Source organism: Pleurodeles waltl, chromosome 11 (assembly GCF_031143425.1).
Source record: "Pleurodeles waltl isolate 20211129_DDA chromosome 11, aPleWal1.hap1.20221129, whole genome shotgun sequence".
Lineage (NCBI taxonomy): Eukaryota > Metazoa > Chordata > Amphibia > Caudata > Salamandridae > Pleurodeles > Pleurodeles waltl.
Window position 1 is genome coordinate 201,459,850 of NC_090450.1, and position 23,405 is coordinate 201,483,254.

A 23,405-nucleotide genomic window follows, 5' to 3' on the forward strand; every position below is an offset into this window, starting at 1 on the left:
AAGGATGTTAAGTTGGCCTGAATAATGGTCATAACTGTAATACAGAGAGATTAATAAAAACACATACAATTATCCTGTAAACCCAATAAAACCTTTATCCGAAATAAACTGTTGGTATTAGACTGTCATGCTCAGAACAGCCCCTAGAGGACACCACAATTAAAGCATTTGTAAGAAACATGGTCATGTAACCATATATTTAGCCCCTAGAGGGTATAGCACATTACACATTTGTAGAGCTAGCAGGTCTACTGCAAAAATTACAAACAAGGCCTTTAATATACAAACTACTCCCAGCTGTAAAACAAACGTTACAACCAAGACAGCGCTTAAAAAGACACTGAATGGGAGGAGTTATAATTTTGGGGTCCCCGCTAACCTTGTGTGGGGACCCAAAGATGTTGACTGTAATGGTCAGAACAACCCCTAGAGGATACCACAATAAAAATAGCACTTGTAAGAAACATTGTCATGTAACCATATAGCCTTATAGTTAGCCGCTAGAGGACATAACCACATGAAGAGAATATCAGAAAGTAATGCAGTGTAACCAAATATTTAGCCCCAAGGGGCGTAGTGCATTACACATTTTGAAGGCTAGCAGGCCTGCTGCAATGCTGTAACAAACAAGGCCCTTAAAAGAATATGTCTGCCAGCTGCAAAACAAACGTTCCAGCCATTAAATAACTTAAAAAGACACTCAATGGAGGAAGAGGTTATTTTGGGGTCCCCCTGACCTAGTGTGAGGACTCAGAGATGATGTAGACAGAAAGAGCACATTGTTGTGAATGTGGTCCCATTGAGCTAGAACCGCCACAGGCTAGGAGTTATGAGCAAAAATGTTTTCTAAAAGTAATGGCCTGTAAAGCATTGTGGAGAGTTTCCAGAGTGCAGAGAATATTATAGTATCGGTTCTCCCGCTGTGTTGGAGAGCCGCTTAAGGATTTCTGTGTTTGTTAGCCTAAAGCATTTATCAATGACAAGTGTTTTTGTGAAAGCAATGGAGTATGAAGGAGAGAACCAAAAGAAATTAATCAGATTAGGTAACAGTGTCAACAATATGACCAGAGCTTCAATAATGGAGTTCGATGTGTTCTGTGCTGTTCCCGCTGTGAGCGCTATGGAGCGTGAAGGGGAGAGACAGCAATCATGCAATAATCCATGTAACAGGGTCAGTCTGCAACGTGGTAACAAAACCGCCCCAAAGCGGGACAAATGTAAAGCATTTACCAATGAGATCAAGGGATTTTTAAGAGGCAAGCATACGAACGAGTTAAAGTGGTAGGCGTGAGATGGGGGTGGTTAAAAGCCCACACAATACTTACAACAGGTCGAAAAGCGATTGTGCACTCGACCTAAAAATTGAGTGGACCTGAAGCTTTCATCAAAATGTGTTCTGATGTGTCAAAACCAAGAACAAAGGTATTATGCAATTCGGAGGCTGAAGCATTTTAAGCACGATTATGGATTTACCAAATTTTTTACATAATCCAACATTTACGGCATAATGTTCAGATCTCAATAAAATGTTACTTGTTAAAACAAAGGAAAAGTTACTAAAATACTACAAAATTCAGAGGATATTGGGCTCTTTTCAAATGACGACTGCTGTATGCAGGTGTTAAACTGGTGTTAATCCAGTAAAACGTGTGACAAGACAGCATTAATGTGCTTTAAATGATAAAATATCCCAATAATTCTGCCACAGAATGTCCCGCATTATGCCCTTTGTCTTTTCTTGACACATAATTTAGTGAAGCCTGCAGGGAGATTTGGTCCTCAACTGCTGCCTAATATCACTGGGCTTGGTAATAACATCTCAACCACAAAGGTTAGGGATATTATATTCAGAATATGAGTAAAACATCTAGGATGGTGAAGAAATGTATCTAACTTGAAACAGTTTTGCTACTTGCTGTATGTTATAGATACCAGTCTTGTGGTTGGTCACACTGAACCTGGTGAACCGAAATAAAATCCCTTCGATCATTTATCTCACTTAACACACCATCATGTTCAGCGTAACTGAAATCAGATCAGCACACGCAGATTATTGGTCAGAGCTTTGTGCAAATCATCTCATACCTACTTTTATATCATTTGGATTTCTGGTATTATACAATGAGCCTACTTTTATGTTACTTGTAGGAAGGTACCCTGTTTTTGGCATGGTTACCCCCACTTTTTGCCTGCTGTCAGTGTGTTTTGACTGTGTTCACTGGGATCCTGCTAACCAGGGTCCCAGTGACTCTGTTCTCTCCCTCTAAATTTGGTTGCTTAGGACTAAGCAACCCCACGATTGACATACTGGTGCTCCCATATAAATCCCTAGTATATGGTACTGAGGTACCCAGGGCAAAAGGAGCTCCCCACAGGCTGCAGCAAGTATTGTGCCACCCATGGAAGGTCATGTAAAATGTGTCTGCAGGACTGCCACTGCAGCCTGCGTGAAAAGGTGCATGCACCCCTTCACTATAGGTCACTGCACCAGGTCACTGTAAGTAACCCTTATTCGTTAAGTGTGGGAAAGCCATTTTACCCGTGTACTGGGCATAAGTCACTACCTGTGTCCAGCTACAGAGTGGTAACTCCGAACTTGGTCATGTTTGGAATCATACCCCAATACTGTTGCCAGTATTGGTTGTATGACTCCATGCACTCTGGGGGCTCCTTAGAGGACCACCAGCATTGCGCTCCTGCTAGTATTTTGGGGTTTCTGAGCAGCACGGCGCTGCTGCTGCCACCCCTCAGACAGGTTTCTGCCCTCCTGCTGCTTCACCTACTCAGGCAGAGTAAGGCAGAGTAAAGGATTTTCTGTGGGAGAGGCCGGTAACACCCTCCCCCTTAGAAATAGGTGTTACATGGCTTGGAAGAGGGTAGCCTTCCCAAGCCACCGGTATGCTTTAAGGCCACATTTGGTGCACTCCTTGCATCACCAGTTTGCATCAGTCCAGGGACCCCAGGTCCCTGCTCTGGTGCAAATCTGGACAACAGAAAGGGGAGTGACCACTCCCCTGTCCATCACCACCCCAGGGGTGGCACCCAGAGCTCCTCCAGGTGGCCACTTGATTCTGCCATCTTGAATCCATCGTGGGCAGAGGCCCCTGGGAGCATCTGAGTGGCCAGGTCAGGCAGGTGACATCACAGTCCCCTCTTGATAGATGGTCATTCTGCTGGGTGACAAATCCCCGTTTCTAGGCTATTTAGGGTTTCCCTATCGGATCAGGTGTGTCCTCAGAATAGACGTGCAAGATTCCTGCATAACTCCTCTGCATCTTCTACTTCATCTTCTGGGACTGCCACTAGACCCTCCTCCAAGGGATCTTCAAGCTCCGTGTAGCCCAGGCTTCCAGCACTCTTCCTTGCAAAGCACAGTCTCCTGCATCTGCTCCTGCGACGTAGGACTCTTCTTCAAGTGTGCTGAGTGGGCCTCACTGAGACTCCTGTGCCTGCGGTCGCCTGTGGGGGCTGCCTCCTCTTCTTGGGACTCTCCCAGCTGCTGAGGGTCACCTCGGATCCCCCCCCCCCTCCTCCTTCTCCTTGATAACCTGAATTATCTTGCCAGGTTAGAGAAGTCCCTGTGCCCTCCCAGGATATTTTGTGAGTTGCATTATGCACTGCGTTTCATACTCTAACTATATAATGTGTACCTTAGTCCAGGAGGGGCCAACCAGGAGTCTCCCCTAATCGAGGTGTTGATTCAGTATATGTTGGATATCCCCGGGGGTGTTTTGATGCTTGTGGACGGTGATTTTAACTGCCAGTTTTAACCCGTGGATATTTGTGATGAAACCATTATGTCAGATGAAGATAATGTTCGGTGCATCCCAAGGCTGTCTATGTCTCCAATTAAGAAATGGCCCATCCTGGGCCTGCAAATTAATTCCTTCACAATGAAACAGGGTCTTTGAGTTTCAAACAGGAGAACAAGGTCGGACCCAGTGGGGAGTAACAACTTCAATTATAACCCCTGATTCTAGTCTTTTTGACTATTTCTTAGTGGATGTCAGGCTCTGGCCATTAGTCAGGGAAATGTCTGTTTTACCTCGCTTGATAGTGATCACAACACCCTGGTTCTGGAAGTGAACTTTCCCATTCTAGACAGGGTAGCCCATAGGTGATTATCCCAATCATGAGCTGCTTGCAACTAGTAAAGGTTTGGGGGGGTGTGTGTGTGTGTGGGGGGGTGGTGGTGGTGTTGGGGGGTGTGTGTGGTGTGTGGTGTGGGTGGTGGGTGGTGGGTGGTGTGGGTGTGGGTGTGGGTGTGGGTGTGGGTGTGTGTGTGTGTGTGTGTGTGTACCTCTGGATGTTGGGGGTGGGAGAACAGCCTTTGGTAATGGTAACCTCTGTGCCCCAATATCGGTTAGAGTTGCAATTGCTAAAATTACCCCCAATAAAGTCCCTAGGGATGTCTTCCTAAACGAATAGGGAGTTTGGGGCCCCTATTTTTCGGTTATATTTAATAATATTTTGGGAGGAGCCCTTACTCCTTACACATGGGCCAGGGCAGAGATTATCCCCATTTTTAAAAATGGCTCCCCTGCTGATCCCTACAACTACAGGCCAATAAGTTTCATTGATTGCTCTCAAACTTTTCAGCTCTATAATACTAGATCAGTTGCGCTTGTGGATGGAAGAGAATGACATTTTAACAGATATATAAGCAGGATTTAGGAAGGGTATTAGTACTATTGACCACGTTTTTAGAATTCAGTTAATTTATTGGAAAACCGTGACATTAGGGAGTGGCAGCTTTTACACTGTATTTGTTGATTTGTGTTCTTTTCTATGGCATACTTTGGCCAAGTTAGGTGTCCCTGACGATTTCTGGCATTTTGATGAGACTCCACTGTGATAATTCTGCCCAACTGCGCTGAGGACCTCGTGGAGAGTTGTCAGACCTCTTCTCTGTGGCCCAAGGTTTTAGTTAGGGCTGCGTCCTTGCACCCACCCTTTTCTTACTTTCTGCTTATGATTTGGTGGCTTATCTGAATTATTGTGAAGGGAACCACCCCTAGGTTGACCAATCTCAAAATTCCAGTATTATTATTTGCGGATGATACCCTTTTGATTTCTAAATCAGCTATGGGGTTGCACAGAATTCTTAAGTACTTCAAGAGTTTTTGCGCAGAGAAGGGCTTAGAAATAAATGTGAACAAAACTGCATTTATGATCATCAATCAGAGTCATTTCTCCAGACCAAATCCCCAAGTCATCTGGTGTCCCTTTGGACCGGGGTCAAGTATTTGACTATCTGAGGCTGACCCTCAACGAAGATCTAGAATGGAGGTACCATGTGAAAAACAGAGGTTAAAATTAGTGCAGTGCACGGGGGAACTTCTAAGGGCATCTCTTAATTCTTCTTAATGACCCATTACTTTTGCTTGGCAAATATATAAAACACAGGCTCCAGATGAGACCCTTTATGGGGCTGAATTGTGGGGGTCTTAATAACTGCCTAAACTACTAGTAACTGAGAATCATTTTCTTAGCTCTTTGCTAGGGCTCCCAGGCAGTACCCCTCTCCTATAGCTTCGATTAGACCTGGATTTTAAATCTATCACATTGGGGGCGAGGATTAGGCCAATTCTATATTGGCCTAGACTATGGGCCTCCCACGAGCTTTATTCATATTGTGTTGTGCTTAATCAGTTGTTAAGAATCTCTGGTTCTGGAAATATCCAGTGGCTAAGATTTGTCAAAGGTCTATTAAAGGAATTGGGATGTGGTGCATTGTGGAAGAAACCAGAGGCTGTCCCCGTCATTGGTAAGCTTGAATTAAAACAAATGTATTGGCAACACAAACTGGCCCAATTTGTGGTCCCTCTCAGTACATGGAACCTTGAATAATTTTTTCCTTCCGGTTAAGGATGTCTTCAGATCTGAACTATTCTTAGAAGAAATTCAGCCCCCTCTTGCTACAAAATTGTACCTTCCATTTAGATATAGTTGCCTGCCAACTTCTGCATTTACTGGCATCTGGGCATCTAAGGGCCCATATTGCTAGGACTGCGTGTGACTTGTGTGGGGCGGACAGGGAGACAAAAAACAATTATCTTTTTCTGCCCGGCTTATACTAAAAGTAGGAAAAAATGGATTGTTCCTGTGTGCAGGGTTTTAGAGGTGAGGGAATATTGCGTCTCACTCAGGATATTGAAGTCCGATACTAGACAAAGCCTGGTCTATGCCATGTCACGTTTTTGGTTCGTGGTCTGGAAGATTAGGAAAAGTCAATATGCACGATCTTAAGCCTTATTCTCCGGTAAGTATGCTGACCTTGATTTATTGTTAATGTATTTTTAGCAACCAGTATTTTTAGCAACCTGGGCAGGGTGGGGCTTGGAAGTGGTAAATGGTCAACTGAGGTTACCAGCTTTGTCTGGTTTTTATCCTTTATTGTTTTTATTGCATAATTTGATGTATTTTATTGCTGAATGTTTGTATGTGTTTTATTCTGTTATGCTTTTATGGGCGAAACTGCCGAAATGAAGTATTTATGATGATTTTCCAGCCAATATTAACAATTTGTCAAGGTTTTGCCTCAAAATAGCTTTAGCAACATCACAAATCTAAGCGCAGTCAACATCATCCACTGAACGGATGGGTTAATACAAATAATTTTGTCCCAATAAAGTATTTATCCAGCAGAGCACAAAGATAACATTATCAACATAGTAGGCTAATCCATCCTTTGCAGGAACATCAGTGATAAGCTGATTTCAGTTCTTGAACGGCTGATATTTCATCCCTCCGATATCAATATAGCCTCGCCACGCTTTTGATTACTGCAGACATTTGGTCTGGAAGCACGGACTGTCAGCAGTGTTTTTTTTTTTTTTTCTTCAATAAAAGAAAATCCTGTTTGGTTTCAACAAACATTTTTTCTTCTCTTCTTCGGTCCCTCCTCACAAGTCAGATATTAGCTAAGACCGTTGCATTTTATCACTAAGAGAAGTAATTGTTTTGAATTTGTAAAATAAAAATAAAATAAAAAATTATCTCTTAAAGACCCAATATATTAAGGGATGAGACGGTTTAGTAACTTTTTAATGACTTTGTTTAGAAGCTGCAATTGTGATTACAATTTAGGAGATTAACAATACTTTCTACATGACTGGTTTAATTGAGAATAATGTTACAGGTAGTGCTTGAAAGTTATTTGGCAGTGGTTATTTATGTACTAGAAAAAACATCACTTCAAACATCACTCAAGCCTCCCCAGATGAAACTTCCAATTCAGAGTAAAACGCTGTAGGAAGCTGGTCCTTCATGTGAATACTGTGTAAATGGTCCAGGGGCTCCCCAGTGAGTGAACAGGGTTTGCTATGCAATGCCAAAGTGCTCTATTTAGAGGCAGTATGGTCAAGCAGCCTTAGGCTTAAAACAGAGGAGTGCAAGGTACTACAAATGCACACAATAGTCAATAAATAAGACACGACTCAAAAAGGCAGAGTACAGCGACTTACAAAACCAACCTCCTGGGGTTAAGGTAAGTAGTGGGAAAAGTCCAAAGCAGCACCCATTGTGCACCTTCAGCGGCACAGGGGCTGCAGGGTGCAGAGTGCAAAACCGTGTTGGGTGCCCAATGCATACCTAAGATGATCAGTCGATACTGAAATTGGCCGCAGGCTCTGGCCCGGGGGCCAGATGGGCTGAACCAACACCGGGTCTCAGGCCTCACAATGCTTGGACACAGGTAGACACCTTTGGTCCTCTTCTCCACGGCTCAGGGGAGACGGGTGCAGAGGTGTTCTTTGGTATCAGGTTCATCTGACTGGGGCGGCTGTTGTAGAGGGGGCTGCGTGCAGAAGCTACAGGTGTCGTCAGCGAGTCCAGGAGGGGTGAAACCATGAGCTGGGGAAACTTGTTAGCACCGGTGGTCCACTTCAACTCGGGTCAGAGACACAGGTGCAGTGGTGAATTTAAGTGTCGGGTTTTAGTGGTATCAGAGGCTTCAGCATCACTACTTTTGGAGTCTGCTGGAGACAAGGTCTGCTGTTCACAGGAGGTCTTGAGGCTTTTTTCAAAGGCAGACAGGCCTCCCAGGTTTCTGGAGTCACAGCTACAGGACGTGTTGACTTTGGTGCAGATTTCAATGAGGGATGCAGAAAGGCGAGAGGGGTTGGTACCAGGTCAACTGCTTCTTTTCTCCTCTTCTGCTGCTCTTCTGTGTTCTTGGTCTTCTTAGGTCATCAGGATCTGCTTCTATGGTGACATGGGCTCCACTAAATAGTGAATTTAGGGGTATTAGGGGTGCGTAGGTAATGTAATCAATGGGCTACTGATCCTTGGACTTACTTCGTCCCTCCGCATACCCCAGACACAGAACTCCTAGGTATGCCATCTCAAAGAGGGCTACCTTTGAAAAATCTAGTCCACCTGCAGTAGCCCACCTTAGGAGTGATACTGGCCTGGATGTGGCACACATACCCGACTAATTTTCCCACCTGTCTAAGTGCCAAATGGGTTCTGGACGGGGGCTGGCTTCCTCTCCTCTGAGGGGAGCCAGATTCCCATTTCAAAGGAGGCAGCCCTTTCAGACTTGACACCTAAGCAGCATTAAGCATTAATCAGTAGGTCATATTGTGGGATGTCTTCCCGGACAGGCTTTTGTTCTGGGTCTCCTGAGAGCTGAAGGCGCTCGCGCTAGGGGTCCAGAACAGTGTCTCGGGTGGCAGGCTGGTAGAAACCAGACTGAGCACAAAAGAGGCTTTTAGCATCTCAGGGGTCACCTCTAAAGTGCCCTCTGGGTGCATGTATTGGTAAATACAACACTGGCATCAGTGTGAGTTCACCAAAACGAAATGTTTGATACTAAACATCCTTATCTTCAGTGAAGCATTTTTTGCGTGGTTTCTGAAGTGACTTCGACTGTTAGTGCACTGGGTCTCTGCTAATCAGGTCCCTAGTGCCAGATCGCTTTCCCCAAAACCGCACAGCTGTTTTGCACAATTGGCAAACTCTTTAGCTACCAATGTAAGACCCTAGTAAATGGCATCCCTGGTACTTAGGGGTACTATAGAAGGAGTCTGATGGCGGCGGCACCAATTGCGACACCCTCCAGGACCCCTCACCAAACCCACACAATACTGTCATTGCAGACTGCATGTGTTGGTGCAGGCTAAATTGAAAACATGACCTGTCTCACACCCCTGTGTGCTACGTCCCCTATCATTGCATGTGCCAGGTGTAAGTCACCCCTAAGGCAGGGTGCATCCAGGCACATATGAGGGCATACAAGCATGTACAGATATGCCCCTGCTATTTTTCAGTCGATTCGGAGACACAGTAAGTGCACAAGGAAGCCATTTTAAACGCATGTGCTGGACACTAGTCATAACGGTTTCCACAGCTACAAGATGGCTTCTCTGAATCCTGGGATGTTTGGTAACCAACATCTCAGAATAATAAACTCTCACTGACTCCAGTGATGGATTAATAAATGCATACGGAGGGCACCTTAGAGATGCCCCCCTGAAAACCTACCAACTACTAGTGTGTTAACTGACTGGCCCTGACCAGTTCAGCCACCACAGACATGTTTCTGCGCCCCCGCCCTGCCACCCCCAGTGCCAGTCACCAGGTTGAACTGTTAGTGTGGTTTTATCAGGGCCCAGTACTTACCTTTGCTCCCTGAGCTCAATCACGTAAGTCAATGTTAATCCTGGGTTTGATTGCTGAACCTAAAAAGTATTTATGCTTAAAAGTCTACTTACCTGATTTTGAAGTTCTTGGGTTTGAAACTTACATAAAAGAATTGTTATTTTTTTCTAAATTGGTCTTGGGTTCATTCTCTGAGTGTGTGTCTCAGTTATTGCCTCTGTGAGTACAACAAATACTTAGCACTACCCTCCGATAAGCCTAGCTGCCTATCAGGTGGAGAGGCATCTGCCGATGTTTGGCAGTTTGTCCTTTTCCGTGCATTTGAAACTACGAAAAGATGGGGTGAGTTGACCCTTAATATTTATAGGGTTTGAGGGTGCAGCCTTATATTTGTCTACTCTTCGTGTTTTTATGCATGCTCACACTGGATCTCTAAAGATCTCTTCTACAAGACGTGTCATCACTTTCAACATAGGCAAGTACTGACATGCCCTTACGGTAGAAGACAATGTCTCGAAAAGAAAGTCATCCTCAATAGGATCTTTATTCAATGGGACTTGATCGTATGAACTGGCCCTAGCAATAAGTTCCTGGAATGATGCATCATCTGGGGGTGAGGGTTTAGCTGAGTAGAGATCTGGATCATTATCTCCAGTAGGGTCTAGATCATATGCATTCCGTGGATCTGTAGGTGGCTGCTATGTAATGTCTCAATCTCCCTGATCTTCTATGTATGACTGTGGGGATCCTAAAGGTGTATCATCACCTATATCATCAAGGGAATGATGTGGTGAATGAGGTATGAGTGGTGAAAAAGGGGTTAGAGGTGGTGGAGAAATATACAAAGGACTAGTGGCAATGTCCTCCTTATTCTTTTTAGGAGGTACTGGCGGTTCAATGTCCTCCTCAAAGGTAAGCTGACTCTTAGATATGGAAGGCATCAATTGCACTGCCTTCGCCATAATACATCAACTTTTGGGCTTGATGTATATTTTCTTGTTCTGGGTCGATCCTTTCTGCCATAGTCTCTAGGATCGGTTCAGGTGTTGAATCTGAAGTTTTTAGTACCGAAGTTGGTTTGCATTTCGAAGCATGTGCATCTACAGCCACACGTCATCAAACAGAGTTTCAAGCTTTGCAAGAAGTTTGTATGCCAAGTCAATGTGGCAGTAAACTGCACACAAAGACAGCAGTGGCAGGCCCGAGACAAGCTTGAAAGGCTACTTCTGTGGGTGGTGCAATCAGCTCTGCAGGCCCACTAGTAGCATTTAATTTACAGGCCCAGAGTACACCACTTTACAAGGGACTTACAGGTCAATTAAATACACCAAATAGATGTAAGCCAATCATTTCCAGTTTTCAGAGACAGAGAGCCCATGCACCTTAGGTAATTCACCACTGCTAAACAGTGCTAGAGTCCTAAAGCCAACAAAAAAGATTGTCAGACTAATAGGAGGAGAAAGGCAAAAGGTTTAGGGATAACCCTGCAGAAAGGGTAATTTCCAAAACCATGACCCACCAGCGTAAAGTCAGGAAGACCAATAAAAACCTTGATGGGCTTCCCTGCTCGGGACAATAAAACATGGGCAATGGCCAGTAACTGCAGGGGCAGCACTTGCCAGTTCTACGTCACGCTGTACCCAGTTGGATCTCTCTGTCTATATTCTCAAAACCCACTAAGCTAGCCCATGGGGAACTCTTCTCCCTATCTGTGGACCCCCATCTAGGACACTCCTAACTTTAACTGGATCGCAGATGCATCCCAGCAGGCAGACAGTACCACCATGGCCAACCAAGTGATGTGGCTTATGCCACCCCTTGGGTCTGACTTCTGCCTCCAACCCAAGGAGAATCCGGTCCATAAATAAAGCAACAATCAGAGGCCACTGACAGATGTTGATGTCAGGAAACAATATCAAACCTTACCCTCTCAAAGGGAACCCCAACCACTGGAAGTGGAATTAAGGGGGCCTTTGGGTGGCCACCTCTCTTGCCACTGGTCTGACAGATGGCAAAGGAGTTATAAAACTCCTTCACAGTCTGGGACATACTGACCAGTAGAAGTGGTTCACTAACCTACTCTACGTTTTTGCCTGGACACATTGCCCAGCTAGTGGATGTCATGGGCTAATGTTAGGAGAAATTCTCTACATTGCTGAGGCACTATCACTCTCCTAGTGGCACCAGGTACTGGGTCTCTGGCCTCAGTGAAAAGGACTCTCTCCTCCCAATATGTCCAGCACTTACACACATGAAAGAAAACACTCAGTGTTACAAAAATAAAGATACTTTATTTTAGCGACACAATTACCAAAAGCACTCGATAGGCAACCCTCCAAAAGGAGGTAAGTAAACACACTAAATATGTGCAATAGTAAATCAGAAATAGGCGTAAATAGCATTAGAAAACAGTGCAATAGCAATATACAATAGTGATAGTGACCTTACAGAGAAAGCCCAAACTATATACTAAAAAAATGGAATGCTATTGCAGGACCCCCACCCAGATAAGTGGAATCTGTAGAAGGGAGCTTTTGGGGGGGCTTCAAGAGACGCGGTGCACATGGGTACTTGTCCTGCTTGGGAAGGCAAGGGCTTACCTTCACCAAAGTTGGACAGCTGGCAAAGAGGACCAAGGGGACCCACTCCAGACCACCAGTGATGCAGGATCCACGCAGCTCAGGACGAGAGGAGATCCACGCAGCCGGTCGTCGTTGCAGTTGGTGCCTGCAGGTGCAGGGGAGTGACTCCTTCAATCAAACAGAGTCTCTTTCTTCCTTCTTGTGCAGACTGAAGACTTGCTGGCCTCAGAGGATGCACAGCCGGGGAAATGTTGCAGAAGCTGGAAGGAGCCGTGGAAACAATTTTGCAAGCAGTCTCTTCGTCGTGGATGCAGACTGTCGGTCCCTGGAGGGTCCAGTCTCAGTTCCGGCCGCAGTTCCGGTGGCCAGAAGTCGAAGTTACAGAGGAGTCCTGCTGGAATCTTGCAAGCCAAATCTGAGGACCCCACCCAAGAGGGAGACCCTAAATAGCCCTGGAAGGGTGATTGGCCCCCAGGAGGGAGCTCTGCCATCCCCTGCCTGACCTGGTCACTCAGATACTCCCAGAGGCCTCTGCCCACCTTGGATTCAAGATGGCAGAATCAAAGAACCATCTGGAGGAGCACTAGACACCACCGCTGGGGTGCTGATGGACACAGGAGTGGTCACTCCCCTTTCCATTGTCAACTTTCGCACCAGAGCAGGGCCTGGAGGTCCCTGGACCGGTGAAAACTGGTTTAGGCAAAGGAGGGCACCAAATTTGTCCTTCAAAGCACACCAGTGGCTTGGGGAGGCCTCTAAGAAGCCTCCAGAGTGCATGGAATCATACTTCCATTACTGCAAACAGTATTGGGGGGTAAGATTCCGATATGTTTGATACCAAACATGCCTAGGTTCGGAGTTACCATTACGTAGCTGGACACAGGTAGTGACCTATGTTCAGTACACTCGTAAAATGGCATTCCTGCACTCACAAAGTCCATGAAAATGGAGCTGGAGTTCATAGGGGCACCTCTGCTCATGCAGGAGTGCCCTGACACAAAGGTGCTTGCATCCTGCCCTCTGGGCTAGGGGGGCCTACCATAGGGGTGACTTGCAGTGACCTGGTGCAGTGACCTGCAGTGAAAAGGGTGCATGTACCCTTTCACAAAGGCTGCAAGGGCAGACCTGCAGATTCACTTTGCATGGGTTCCCCATGGGTGGCATAATACGTGCTGCAGCCCATGGGGAACCTCGGTACCCCAATACCCTGGGTACCATATACTAGGGACTTATATGGGGGCACTAGTATGCCAAATGTGTTGGGGGGGGGGGGGGGGGGGGGGTGTGGTCCAAGCAACCAAGTTTAGAGGGAGAGAGCACAGTCATTGGGGTCCTGGTTAGCAGGATCCCAGTGAACACGGTCAAAACATATTGACAATAGGCAAAATGTGGGGGGAACCATGCCAGAAAGAAGGTACTTTTCCTACAATATTCACACACATTGTTATCTTTTAGCCAACCAACTTGTGTTTTCACTGAAAACTCTACAAAATCTACCCAGGTCTGACGTTTTTTCAAGTATCACTGAACCTGATCCTATTCTCCTCAATTGCGAGTCCGAAGCCCTTAATCGGGGTATCTTTCATGAGGTCATAGGACTCAGTATCTGCCTCATTCAATGTCAGGAGTCTACCCGTGCAGCAGAGACCAGTTCTCAAAGGAGAGAGCCCCAATACTTAAGGCTGACCTTCCTGTCTCTACAAGCTCTCTTCAAAGGCTGTGAACCATTTGGTGATATCATCATCTTCAGAGTACTTTGGCATAATCCCTTTGGGAATTTTAGGGTCACAAGTGTCCTCCCTAGTTATAAGTTTGCTGCCACTAGAGATCAGGGTCCATGCCCACCTCAGCTTTTTCTTCTATAGGTAAGAGATTAGCCTCGAAGGCTACCACTGTGGCTAGTTTCTGAAAATCGGCATCTTCAGTATCTAGATCTTGTGAGACACTACTAGAAATGTTCTTAGTGGGGTAGAAGAGGTAGAGCTGGAGTCATCTTTGACTTCCATCACTTCTGCATTTTCCTTCACTTCACCAGTGGGGGGGGGGGGGGGGGGGGGGATTTCATCTTGCCATGGCCTTAGCCTCTGCCAGCAACATCTACAGGTGGGCTTTTTTAGGTTTAGGCCCTGTGGCAAGTTTCCATGCTTTACAGAGCTCCTTAAGTTGGGGTCCCTTAAGGTGTTGATAGGGTGCCAGGTTGAGCTCCTGTGAAGGCCTTTTATGTGGTATTTGAATATCGTGTTAAAGGCTCCAGGGGTTCCCCAGTCACTGGACGGGGCTTGCAATGCAATCCAAAAGTGCTCCATTTATGGGTACTGTGAGAGCAATACATCTTTAAATCCAGACAATAGTCAATAAATGAGACACAGAACTCAAGAAAGAGATCCACACCAATTTATTTAAAAAAAAAGTAGGTATCTTTAAATATGTTTAGGAATCAGAGAAAAATCAATAAAGTACGTTTTTAAATAGGAATGCTTTTCACTTCAAAAAGTGGACACAGTGCAATTTCTGAGCTCTGCAACGTTATCCTCTGAGAGGAAAGACAAGTTCTGCGAACAGGTAGAGTACAGCGACTTAAAAGACCAATCTCCAAGAGTTGAGTAGTGGCCAAGGTCCAAGGTAGCACCTTCAATGGCACGGGTGAGGCGCAGAGTGCAGAACAGCGTTGGGTGGCCAATGCGTTCTACGGGGGTCCGTCACTGTGGAAATAGGCTGCAGGCTCTGCCTGGGAGGCCAGTCTAGCTGATCCAAAAGCACGGTTCAGGCCTCACGATGCTCAAGCACAGGTAGACACCTTTGAACCTCTTCTCCATGGCTCAGGTGAGATGGGTGCAGAGGTGTCCTTTGGTGTTGGCTTTTCCTAACTGGAGCAGTCGCGGTAGAAAGGGGCTGGGTGCAGAAGCTGTCGGAGAGTCCAGGAGGGGTCAAACCACAAAGGACTCGCACTCTGGGGAGCCGGGGAACCTTGCTGGCACCGGTGGTCCACTTCAAAAAAGTCAGAGATGCCAGGCCTAGTGGTGACTTAAGGTGTCAGCATTTGGTGGTTCCAGAGGCTTGAGAGTCCTTTCTTTTGGAGCTTGCTGGAGACAAGGTCCACAGTTCACAGGAGGTCTTCAGACTTTTTTGAAGGCAACCGGTTCTCCTGGGTTTCTGGAGTCGCAGCTGCAAGAAAAGTCAAACTTTGATGTAGATTTTGACGAGAGATGCAGACACCTCGGCAGGGTTGGTAACAGGTCAGCTGCTTCTTTTCTCCTCTTCTGCTTTCATGGCTCTTCTGTGTCCTTGGTCTTCTTAGGTCATCAGGATCTGCTCTTTGGTGCCAAGGACTCCACAAAATACTGATTTTAGGGGCATTTGGGGTGTGTAAGGGAGTAGCCAATGACCGCTATCTCTGAAAAATAGTCTCCGCCTTGCAGCAGCCCACCTTAGGGGTGGTACTAGCCTAGAGGAGGCACGCCGACCTTACTAGCTAATCTAGCAGAATTTTCCACCTGTCTGGGTGCCAAGTGGACTCTGGACAGGAGGGAGCTCCCTCATGTGAGGGGAGTCAGATTCGCAGTTCCCAGGTGGCAGCCCTTAAGACTTGCCGTCTTAGGAAGTCCAATCAGTAGGTCATCTTGTGGGAGGAGTTGTTACTCCCACTTCCCAGATAGGCTTTTGTTCTGGGCCTCCTGGGAGCAGAAGGGTCTCACCCTAGGGGTTCGGAACAGTGTCTCGGGTGGCAGGCTGGCAGAAAAGCAGTCTATAAGCACACCAGAGGCTAGTATGGTTTTAGGGAACACCTCTAAGGTGCCCTCTGGGTGCATGTATTGGTAAGTCCAACAGTGGCATCAGTGTGGGTTCACCAATGTAAGATGTTGATACTAAACATCCCTACTTCAGTGAAGCCATCAAGTAGCTGCAGAACCCCTACTGACCAGTGTACAGCACCTGCATGTAAAATGGATTCCCTGGTCACTTACTATGTCTAAGAACTAACAAGCAGATATGCCCTTGCATGTAATATTATGCTATATTAGGGCTGTGAGGCCTGTTAGAGGGGCGACTTACACATAATCCATGCAGTGTTATGTGACATGACACACAGACTGTGTGCCATATCTTGTTTTCACTTTTGTCTGCACCAAGACACCCAGCCTGCAATGGCAGCCTATCATGTGCTTCGTGAGGGGTCCCTTAGGGTGGCAAAATGTATGCTGCAGCCTGGGACCCTCTTTATTACCCCACGCCCTATGCACCAGGGGTACCATTTACTAGTGACTTCCAGTGGGTGCTAAAGGTTTTGTCAATTGGGTAAACAAGTAAGAGTGTGTGAGAGTGTGAGTGTGAGTCATGTCAAAAAGAGGCACTTTGATACAAAATCCAAAACTGAATTGGCACTTGATGGTACTGTGGTGTCAATTTAAAGCAACCTGTGCAGAGCTTTATGATAGTGAATCACTAGAAGGCCAGGCATTGCAAAGAAAGCCATTAGAATGTGCCATGCTGCCTTTATAGTAATTGTTTACTTTATAGCATCTACAGTGAATAAAGGACTCTTTTGGCAACAAAATAAGCTCTCAAGAAAATAAAATGCCTCCACTGATGTCAGGTTCATCTGACAGATAAATACTGTGCTTCTGAAATAGGAGGACACTATTATTGTTTATATGCTTGCAGAACTGAGTAAGGCTTTGATTTCTGTAATTTCTCTTAGTCTATCCAAGGTTTGCTTGAAAAATGTGTACTTTTGGCAAACTGGCATGATTAAAGTGGGCTCAATGTCATACTGCTTAAAGCTTAAATCAGTCATGAAAAAATGGTAATAAATTACCTTGAAGGTAGCAAATGCATCTGAAGCAATATCAAATGTTGACATTTCCACATATCTAAAGAAATCATAGAACTGTTCAGACCACAATATAATTTTAGCCAGTGGTTCATGTCGGATGCATTCTCTTAACATTATACCACAATTCAGAGCGATTTCCGGAGATTCATAGCTGTAAAAGGAAAAACAAATTGTTACAAAATAATTCATAACAAGGTATAGTGAATACACTAAATATAATGTTCTCAGCTCCCATTAGTTATCAAACAAACACCACATGTAACTTATGTATGATAATTGTGACTTGCCTTCACAATTATGGATATGAATGGGACAAACATGTTAAGTATGTTTAAAAAAAAATCCTATCACAACCAACTGATGCCAATTATTCGTTTTCAACAGTCCGCTGTTCACTGCATGTATTTTAATGAAACACTAGTCACCTTTCTGGTGAAAGTAACTCTACGAGTCTCTGAAGCACACAAACTGCGTAAGATGGGATGGAATTAAGAAGTAAGCAACTATCAATAGATCAGCAATTCTAGACAAAAAATCTAGACTTAAATCTTACTAGGCTCAAACACTGACTATTTTTAATTAATGCAACCAAGTTTAGGAGCATGTTAAAACTCAAGGATACATTTGAACATCTCTTGCTTTTATTCAGAATAAACATGACATTCCCCTGAACATATCCAAGCTTAGGTATGACACATACTGTTTAACAGATAGTTATGCCATTTGTAAAGCTCATTAGAGACCAAGACCTGAGGCCAGAGACGACCACTGTGCTCATGGATATCAGGGTAGCCCGATGAATAGTCACCGGATCTCTACAGCACCTTCAGCGGTCTGTATCCGCAGCATCCAGATCACTTTTTAACCCTTCGCTGCCAGGCCTTTTCCCCACTCAGGTGCCAGGCCCTTTTTTGGCTTTTTGGGGCAGTTCACGCTTAGGCCCTCATAACGTTTTGTCCACATAAGCTACCCATGGATTTGGATCTCTAGCTCAGCCGGCACCTACGGGAACCTACCAAACCTGTGCATTTTTTTTAAAACTAGACACCTAGGGGAATCCAGGATGTGGTGACTTGTGGGGCTCTCACCAGGCTTTGTTACCCAGAATCCTTTGCAAACCTCAAAATTTGGCCCAAAAAACAAAAAAAAATTCTTCCTCACACTTTTATGACAAAGTTTTGGAATCTGAGAGGAGCCCCAAATTTCTTTTCACCCAGCGTTCCCCCAAGTCTCCCGATAAAAATGGTACCTCAATTGTGTGGGTACCTTGGGAAACCTACCAAACCTGTACATTTTTTTTAAAACTGGACACCTAGAGGAATCCAAGATGGGGTGACTTGTGGGGCTCTCACCAGGTTCTGTTACCCAGAATCCTTAGCAAACCTTAAAATTTGGCCAAAGAAAACAAAAAAACATTATCCTCACATTTCGGTGACAGAAAGGAATCTGAAAGGAGCCACAAATTTCCTTCCACCCAGCGTTCCCCAAAGTCTCCTGATAAAAATGGTATCTCACTTGTGTGGGTGGGCCGAGTGCCCGCAAAAGGAAATGCCCCAAAACACTATGTGGACACATCAAAATTATCAAATACAAAACTACCTGTTTTTGCGGGGGGAGAGGGACCTGCTTTTTAGGTCCTGGGCTCAGCAGCCATATAGGGAAACCTACCAAACCCAAACATTTCTGAAAACTAGACACCCGAGGGAGTCCCGGGAGGTGTCACTTGCATGGATCTCCCAGTGTTTTCTTACCAGAATTCTCAGCAAACTTAAAACTTAGCTAAAATAAACAAGAAATACAAATTTTTCCCACATCTGTGTGGGATCACCTCACAGGGACAAATGTTCTCCCACCCAACGTTCCCCTCAGTCTCCCGATAAAAAGGATACATCACTTGTGTAGGTGGGCCAAGTGCCTGCGACAGAGACGAGCCAAAAATAAGTTGAAATTGAGCGGGAACCAAAGCTGGTCCGAAAGGGCAGTTTGAAGAAAAAAAAAACATTTTTAGGCTGCAAAGTGGGGCAGAATTTTTTATTGGCATAGATGCAACAAAGCTGGGTGGTAGGAATTTTGTGGATTCCTGCAAATTCCGGAAGGTTCCATCACAAAAATGTGGGAAAAATGTGTGATTTCCAGCAAAGTTGGAGGTTTGCCAGACAATGTGGGTAAGAAAATGGTGTGGGGTGCATGTGAAGCACACCACCCTGGACTCACCCAGATGTTTTGTTTTCAGATGTGTCTAGGTCTTGTGGATTTTTCTACATGGCAGCATCCCAAAGTCCAAAAAGTGCAGCCTCACCATTCCAAGTGGGACGATTTTGAGAGTTAGAGAAGCTCTCATGGCCCAAATGTAAAATCAAAACCCAAAATAATCAAATGTCCCCTTGCTTGCCATGGGATAAGATGTTTTAGTGTGCGGGGAGAGAGGTGAAAGACTGTTATCCCCTTCAGTTGGTGTGGGGGCAAAACCATGCCCATTTTGATTGGTAGCCATCACCCTACTATTTTTTATTTATTTTTTTGAATTCCTTGGCATCTAGTAGGCTTTCTTCCCCACCGGGGAGTGGATCGGGGCTAAATGGCCCATCCGCCCACTGGTGGCCCCATTTACTTGTGGTGGGGGTATGGCCATACACCCACCCTCTTTTTGAAAAATAAAATAAAATCTTCCCTGGTCTCTGGTGGGCTTTCTGCCCCACTTGGGGGCAGATGGGCCTTCCAAAAATAGGCCAGTCTGCCCCAAGGGGGCAGATAAAAATAGGCATATCTGCCCCCAACGGGGCCAGAAATGCCCTAAAATAATTTTTACCCAAGCCTATGACTCATTAAAGTTAAACATTGTGTCTAATTCTTTTTGGGCTCATTTTATTTGCTTTGGCTGAACTAGCTGCAAGGTGTGCTTTGGCACTTACTGAAATAAAATAAACATGTTATCAAATGGGCAAATAACCAAGTGTTCTCTCACTTCACTCGGGTATGCAACTGCATTTCCATTCATCAGATGTGTAGGAAGTTGGCTCTGTATGTGCTACTTCAAAGTAAGGAATAGCATGCACAGAGTCCAAGGGTTCCCCTTAGAGGTAAGATAGTGGCAAAAAGAGATAATACTAATGCTCTATTTTGTGGTAGTGTGGTCGAGCAGTAGGCTTATCCAAGGAGTAGTGTTAAGCATTTGTTGTACATACACACAGACAATAAATGAGGTACACACACTCAGAGACAAATCCAGCCAATAGGTTTTTGTATAGAAAAATATCTTTTCTTAGTTTATTTTAAGAACCACAGGTTCAGATTCTACATGTAATATCTCATTTGAAAGGTATTGCAGGTAAGTACTTTAGGAACTTTAAATCATAAAAATTGCATGTATACTTTTCAAGTTATTGACAAATAGCTGTTTCAAAAGTGGACACAGTGCAATTTTCACAGTTCCTAGGGGAGGTAAGTATTTGTTAGTTTTACCCGGTAAGTAAGACACTTACAGGGTTCAGTTCTTGGTCCAAGGTAGCCCACCGTTGGGGGTTCAGAGCAACCCCAAAGTCACCACACCAGCAGCTCAGGGCCGGTCAGGTGCAGAGTTCAAAGTGGTGCCCAAAACACATAGGCTAGAATGGAGAGAAGGGGGTGCCCCGGTTCCGGTCTGCTTGCAGGTAAGTACCCGCGTCTTCGGAGGGCAGACCAGGGGGGTTTTGTAGGGCACCGGGGGGGACACAAGTCCACACAGAAATTTCACCCTCAGCGGCGCGGGGGCGGCCGGGTGCAGTGTAGAAACAAGCGTCGGGTTCGCAATGTTAGTCTATGAGAGATCTCGGGATCTCTTCAGCGCTGCAGGCAGGCAAGGAGGGGATTCCTCGGGGAAACCTCCACTTGGGCAAGGGAGAGGGACTCCTGGGGGTCACTTCTCCAGTGAAAGTCCGGTCCTTCAGGTCCTGGGGGCTGCGGGTGCAGGGTCTCTCCCAGGCGTCGGGACTTTAGGTTCAAAGAGTCGCGGTCAGGGGAAGCCTCGGGATTCCCTCTGCAGGCGGCGCTGTGGGGGCTCAGGGGGGACAGGTTTTGGTACTCACAGTATCAGAGTAGTCCTGGGGTCCCTCCTGAGGTGTTGGACCGCCACCAGCCGAGTCGGGGTCGCCGGGTGCAGTGTTGCAAGTCTCACGCTTCTTGCGGGGAGCTTGCAGGGTTCTTTAAAGCTGCTGGAAACAAAGTTGCAGCTTTTCTTGGAGCAGGTCCGCTGTCCTCGGGAGTTTCTTGTCTTTTCGAAGCAGGGGCAGTCCTCAGAGGATGTCGAGGTCGCTGGTCCCTTTGGAAGGCGTCGCTGGAGCAGGATCTTTGGAAGGCAGGAGACAGGCCGGTGAGTTTCTGGAGCCAAGGCAGTTGTCGTCTTCTGGGCTTCCTCTGCAGGGGTTTTCAGCTAGGCAGTCCTTCTTCTTGTAGTTGCAGGAATCTAATTTTCTAGGGTTCAGGGTAGCCCTTAAATACTAAATTTAAGGGCGTGTTTAGGTCTGGGGGGTTAGTAGCCAATGGCTACTAGCCCTGAGGGTGGGTACACCCTCTTTGTGCCTCCTCCCAAGGGGAGGGGGTCACAATCCTAACCCTATTGGGGGAATCCTCCATCTGCAAGATGGAGGATTTCTAAAAGTTAGAGTCACTTCAGCTCAGGACACCTTAGGGGCTGTCCTGACTGGCCAGTGACTCCTCCTTGTTTTTCTCATTATTTTCTCCGGCCTTGCCGCCAAAAGTGGGGCCTGGCCGGAGGGGGCGGGCAACTCCACTAGCTGGAGTGTCCTGCGGGGTTGGCACAAAGGAGGTGAGCCTTTGAGGCTCACCGCCAGGTGTGACAATTCCTGCCTGGGGGAGGTGTTAGCATCTCCACCCAGTGCAGGCTTTGTTACTGGCCTCAGAGTGACAAAGGCACTCTCCCCATGGGGCCAGCAACATGTCTCGGTTTGTGGCAGGCTGCTAAAACTAGTCAGCCTACACAGATAGTCGGTTAAGTTTCAGGGGGCACCTCTAAGGTGCCCTCTGGGGTGTATTTTACAATAAAATGTACACTGGCATCAGTGTGCATTTATTGTGCTGAGAAGTTTGATACCAAACTTCCCAGTTTTCAGTGTAGCCATTATGGTGCTGTGGAGTTCGTGTTTGACAAACTCCCAGACCATATACTCTTATGGCTACCCTGCACTTACAATGTCTAAGGTTTTGTTTAGACACTGTAGGGGTACCATGCTCATGCACTGGTACCCTCACCTATGGTATAGTGCACCCTGCCTTAGGGCTGTAAGGCCTGCTAGAGGGGTGTCTTACCTATACTGCATAGGCAGTGAGAGGCTGGCATGGCACCCTGAGGGGAGTGCCATGTCGACTTACTCGTTTTGTCCTCACTAGCACACACAAGCTGGCAAGCAGAGTGTCTGTGCTTAGTGAGAGGTCTCCAGGGTGGCATAAGACATGCTGCAGCCCTTAGAGACCTTCCTTGGCATCAGGGCCCTTGGTACTAGAAGTACCAGTTACAAGGGACTTATCTGGATGCCAGGGTCTGCCAATTGTGGATACAAAAGTACAGGTTAGGGAAAGAACACTGGTGCTGGGGCCTGGTTAGCAGGCCTCAGCACACTTTCAATGGTAAACATAGCATCAGCAAAGGCAAAAAGTCAGGGGGCAACCATGCCAAGGAGGCATTTCCTTACAAGATGTGATTATGTGTGCCTGTACTATCAGGAAAAATGAAAAAGGTTACTTGCCTGTAAAAACATTCATGGAACAATGAACAGCTTCACAGGCAGGATAATAAGAAGCAGAGTAAAAAAAAAAAGGTTTGCAGCTTGTCAATAACAAGACCAGGTCAACCATCCCATATAGAATCTGTATAACCCCAATTCAAGTCTACTATCTTGGTGTAATTTTGGAAATGTCATGGGATGTCTGCAAAAACATTTCAAGAACAGGAATTAAAAAAATGCCATGTATAAATCAATACTCTAAAGTTCAGTTTCCATAGATAACTATTCAGAATTTGGTTTTGTATGGGACACTAATTAAAACAAAACAAGATAAATGCTGTACACGCCATGCACTGCCATGCACTATAAAAAATGAAAGATAGACAGTAGAGAACTTTGTCTTGGTTGAGTAAGGAGAGAATGCTCTACAACCAAGGAGCACTCTGAGGGCATAACGGTTTTAAATCACAAAAAGCAGTGATTGGTTTGTCTTGCTAGGAGTTCTGATCCGAAGAACATGGTAAACATGTATGACACTTTGGAATAAAGGACTAGATTCTATATTTATTTTTTTCTTCTTTTTTTTTTCCTCTCTCTCTCATGAATTAATGACTGATGTGGGGAAATATTTCTTATTTTGCAGGTAGTGAATCTAACATCTGAATT

The 23,405-nt window shown here is 45.7% G+C and overlaps 1 protein-coding gene across 7 annotated transcripts in view; it reads right to left on the reverse strand.

Moving 5' to 3' along the window:
* Positions 1–23,405, reverse strand: part of CAB39 (calcium binding protein 39) — a 209,565-nt gene that overhangs the window by 125,660 nt on the left and 60,500 nt on the right. For all 7 annotated transcript variants that reach the window (XM_069213414.1, XM_069213415.1, XM_069213410.1 and 4 more), the window contains one exon: positions 17,002–17,170. In XM_069213414.1, the coding sequence (XP_069069515.1) occupies positions 17,002–17,170 (169 nt within the window). The remainder of the gene's footprint in view (positions 1–17,001; positions 17,171–23,405) is intronic.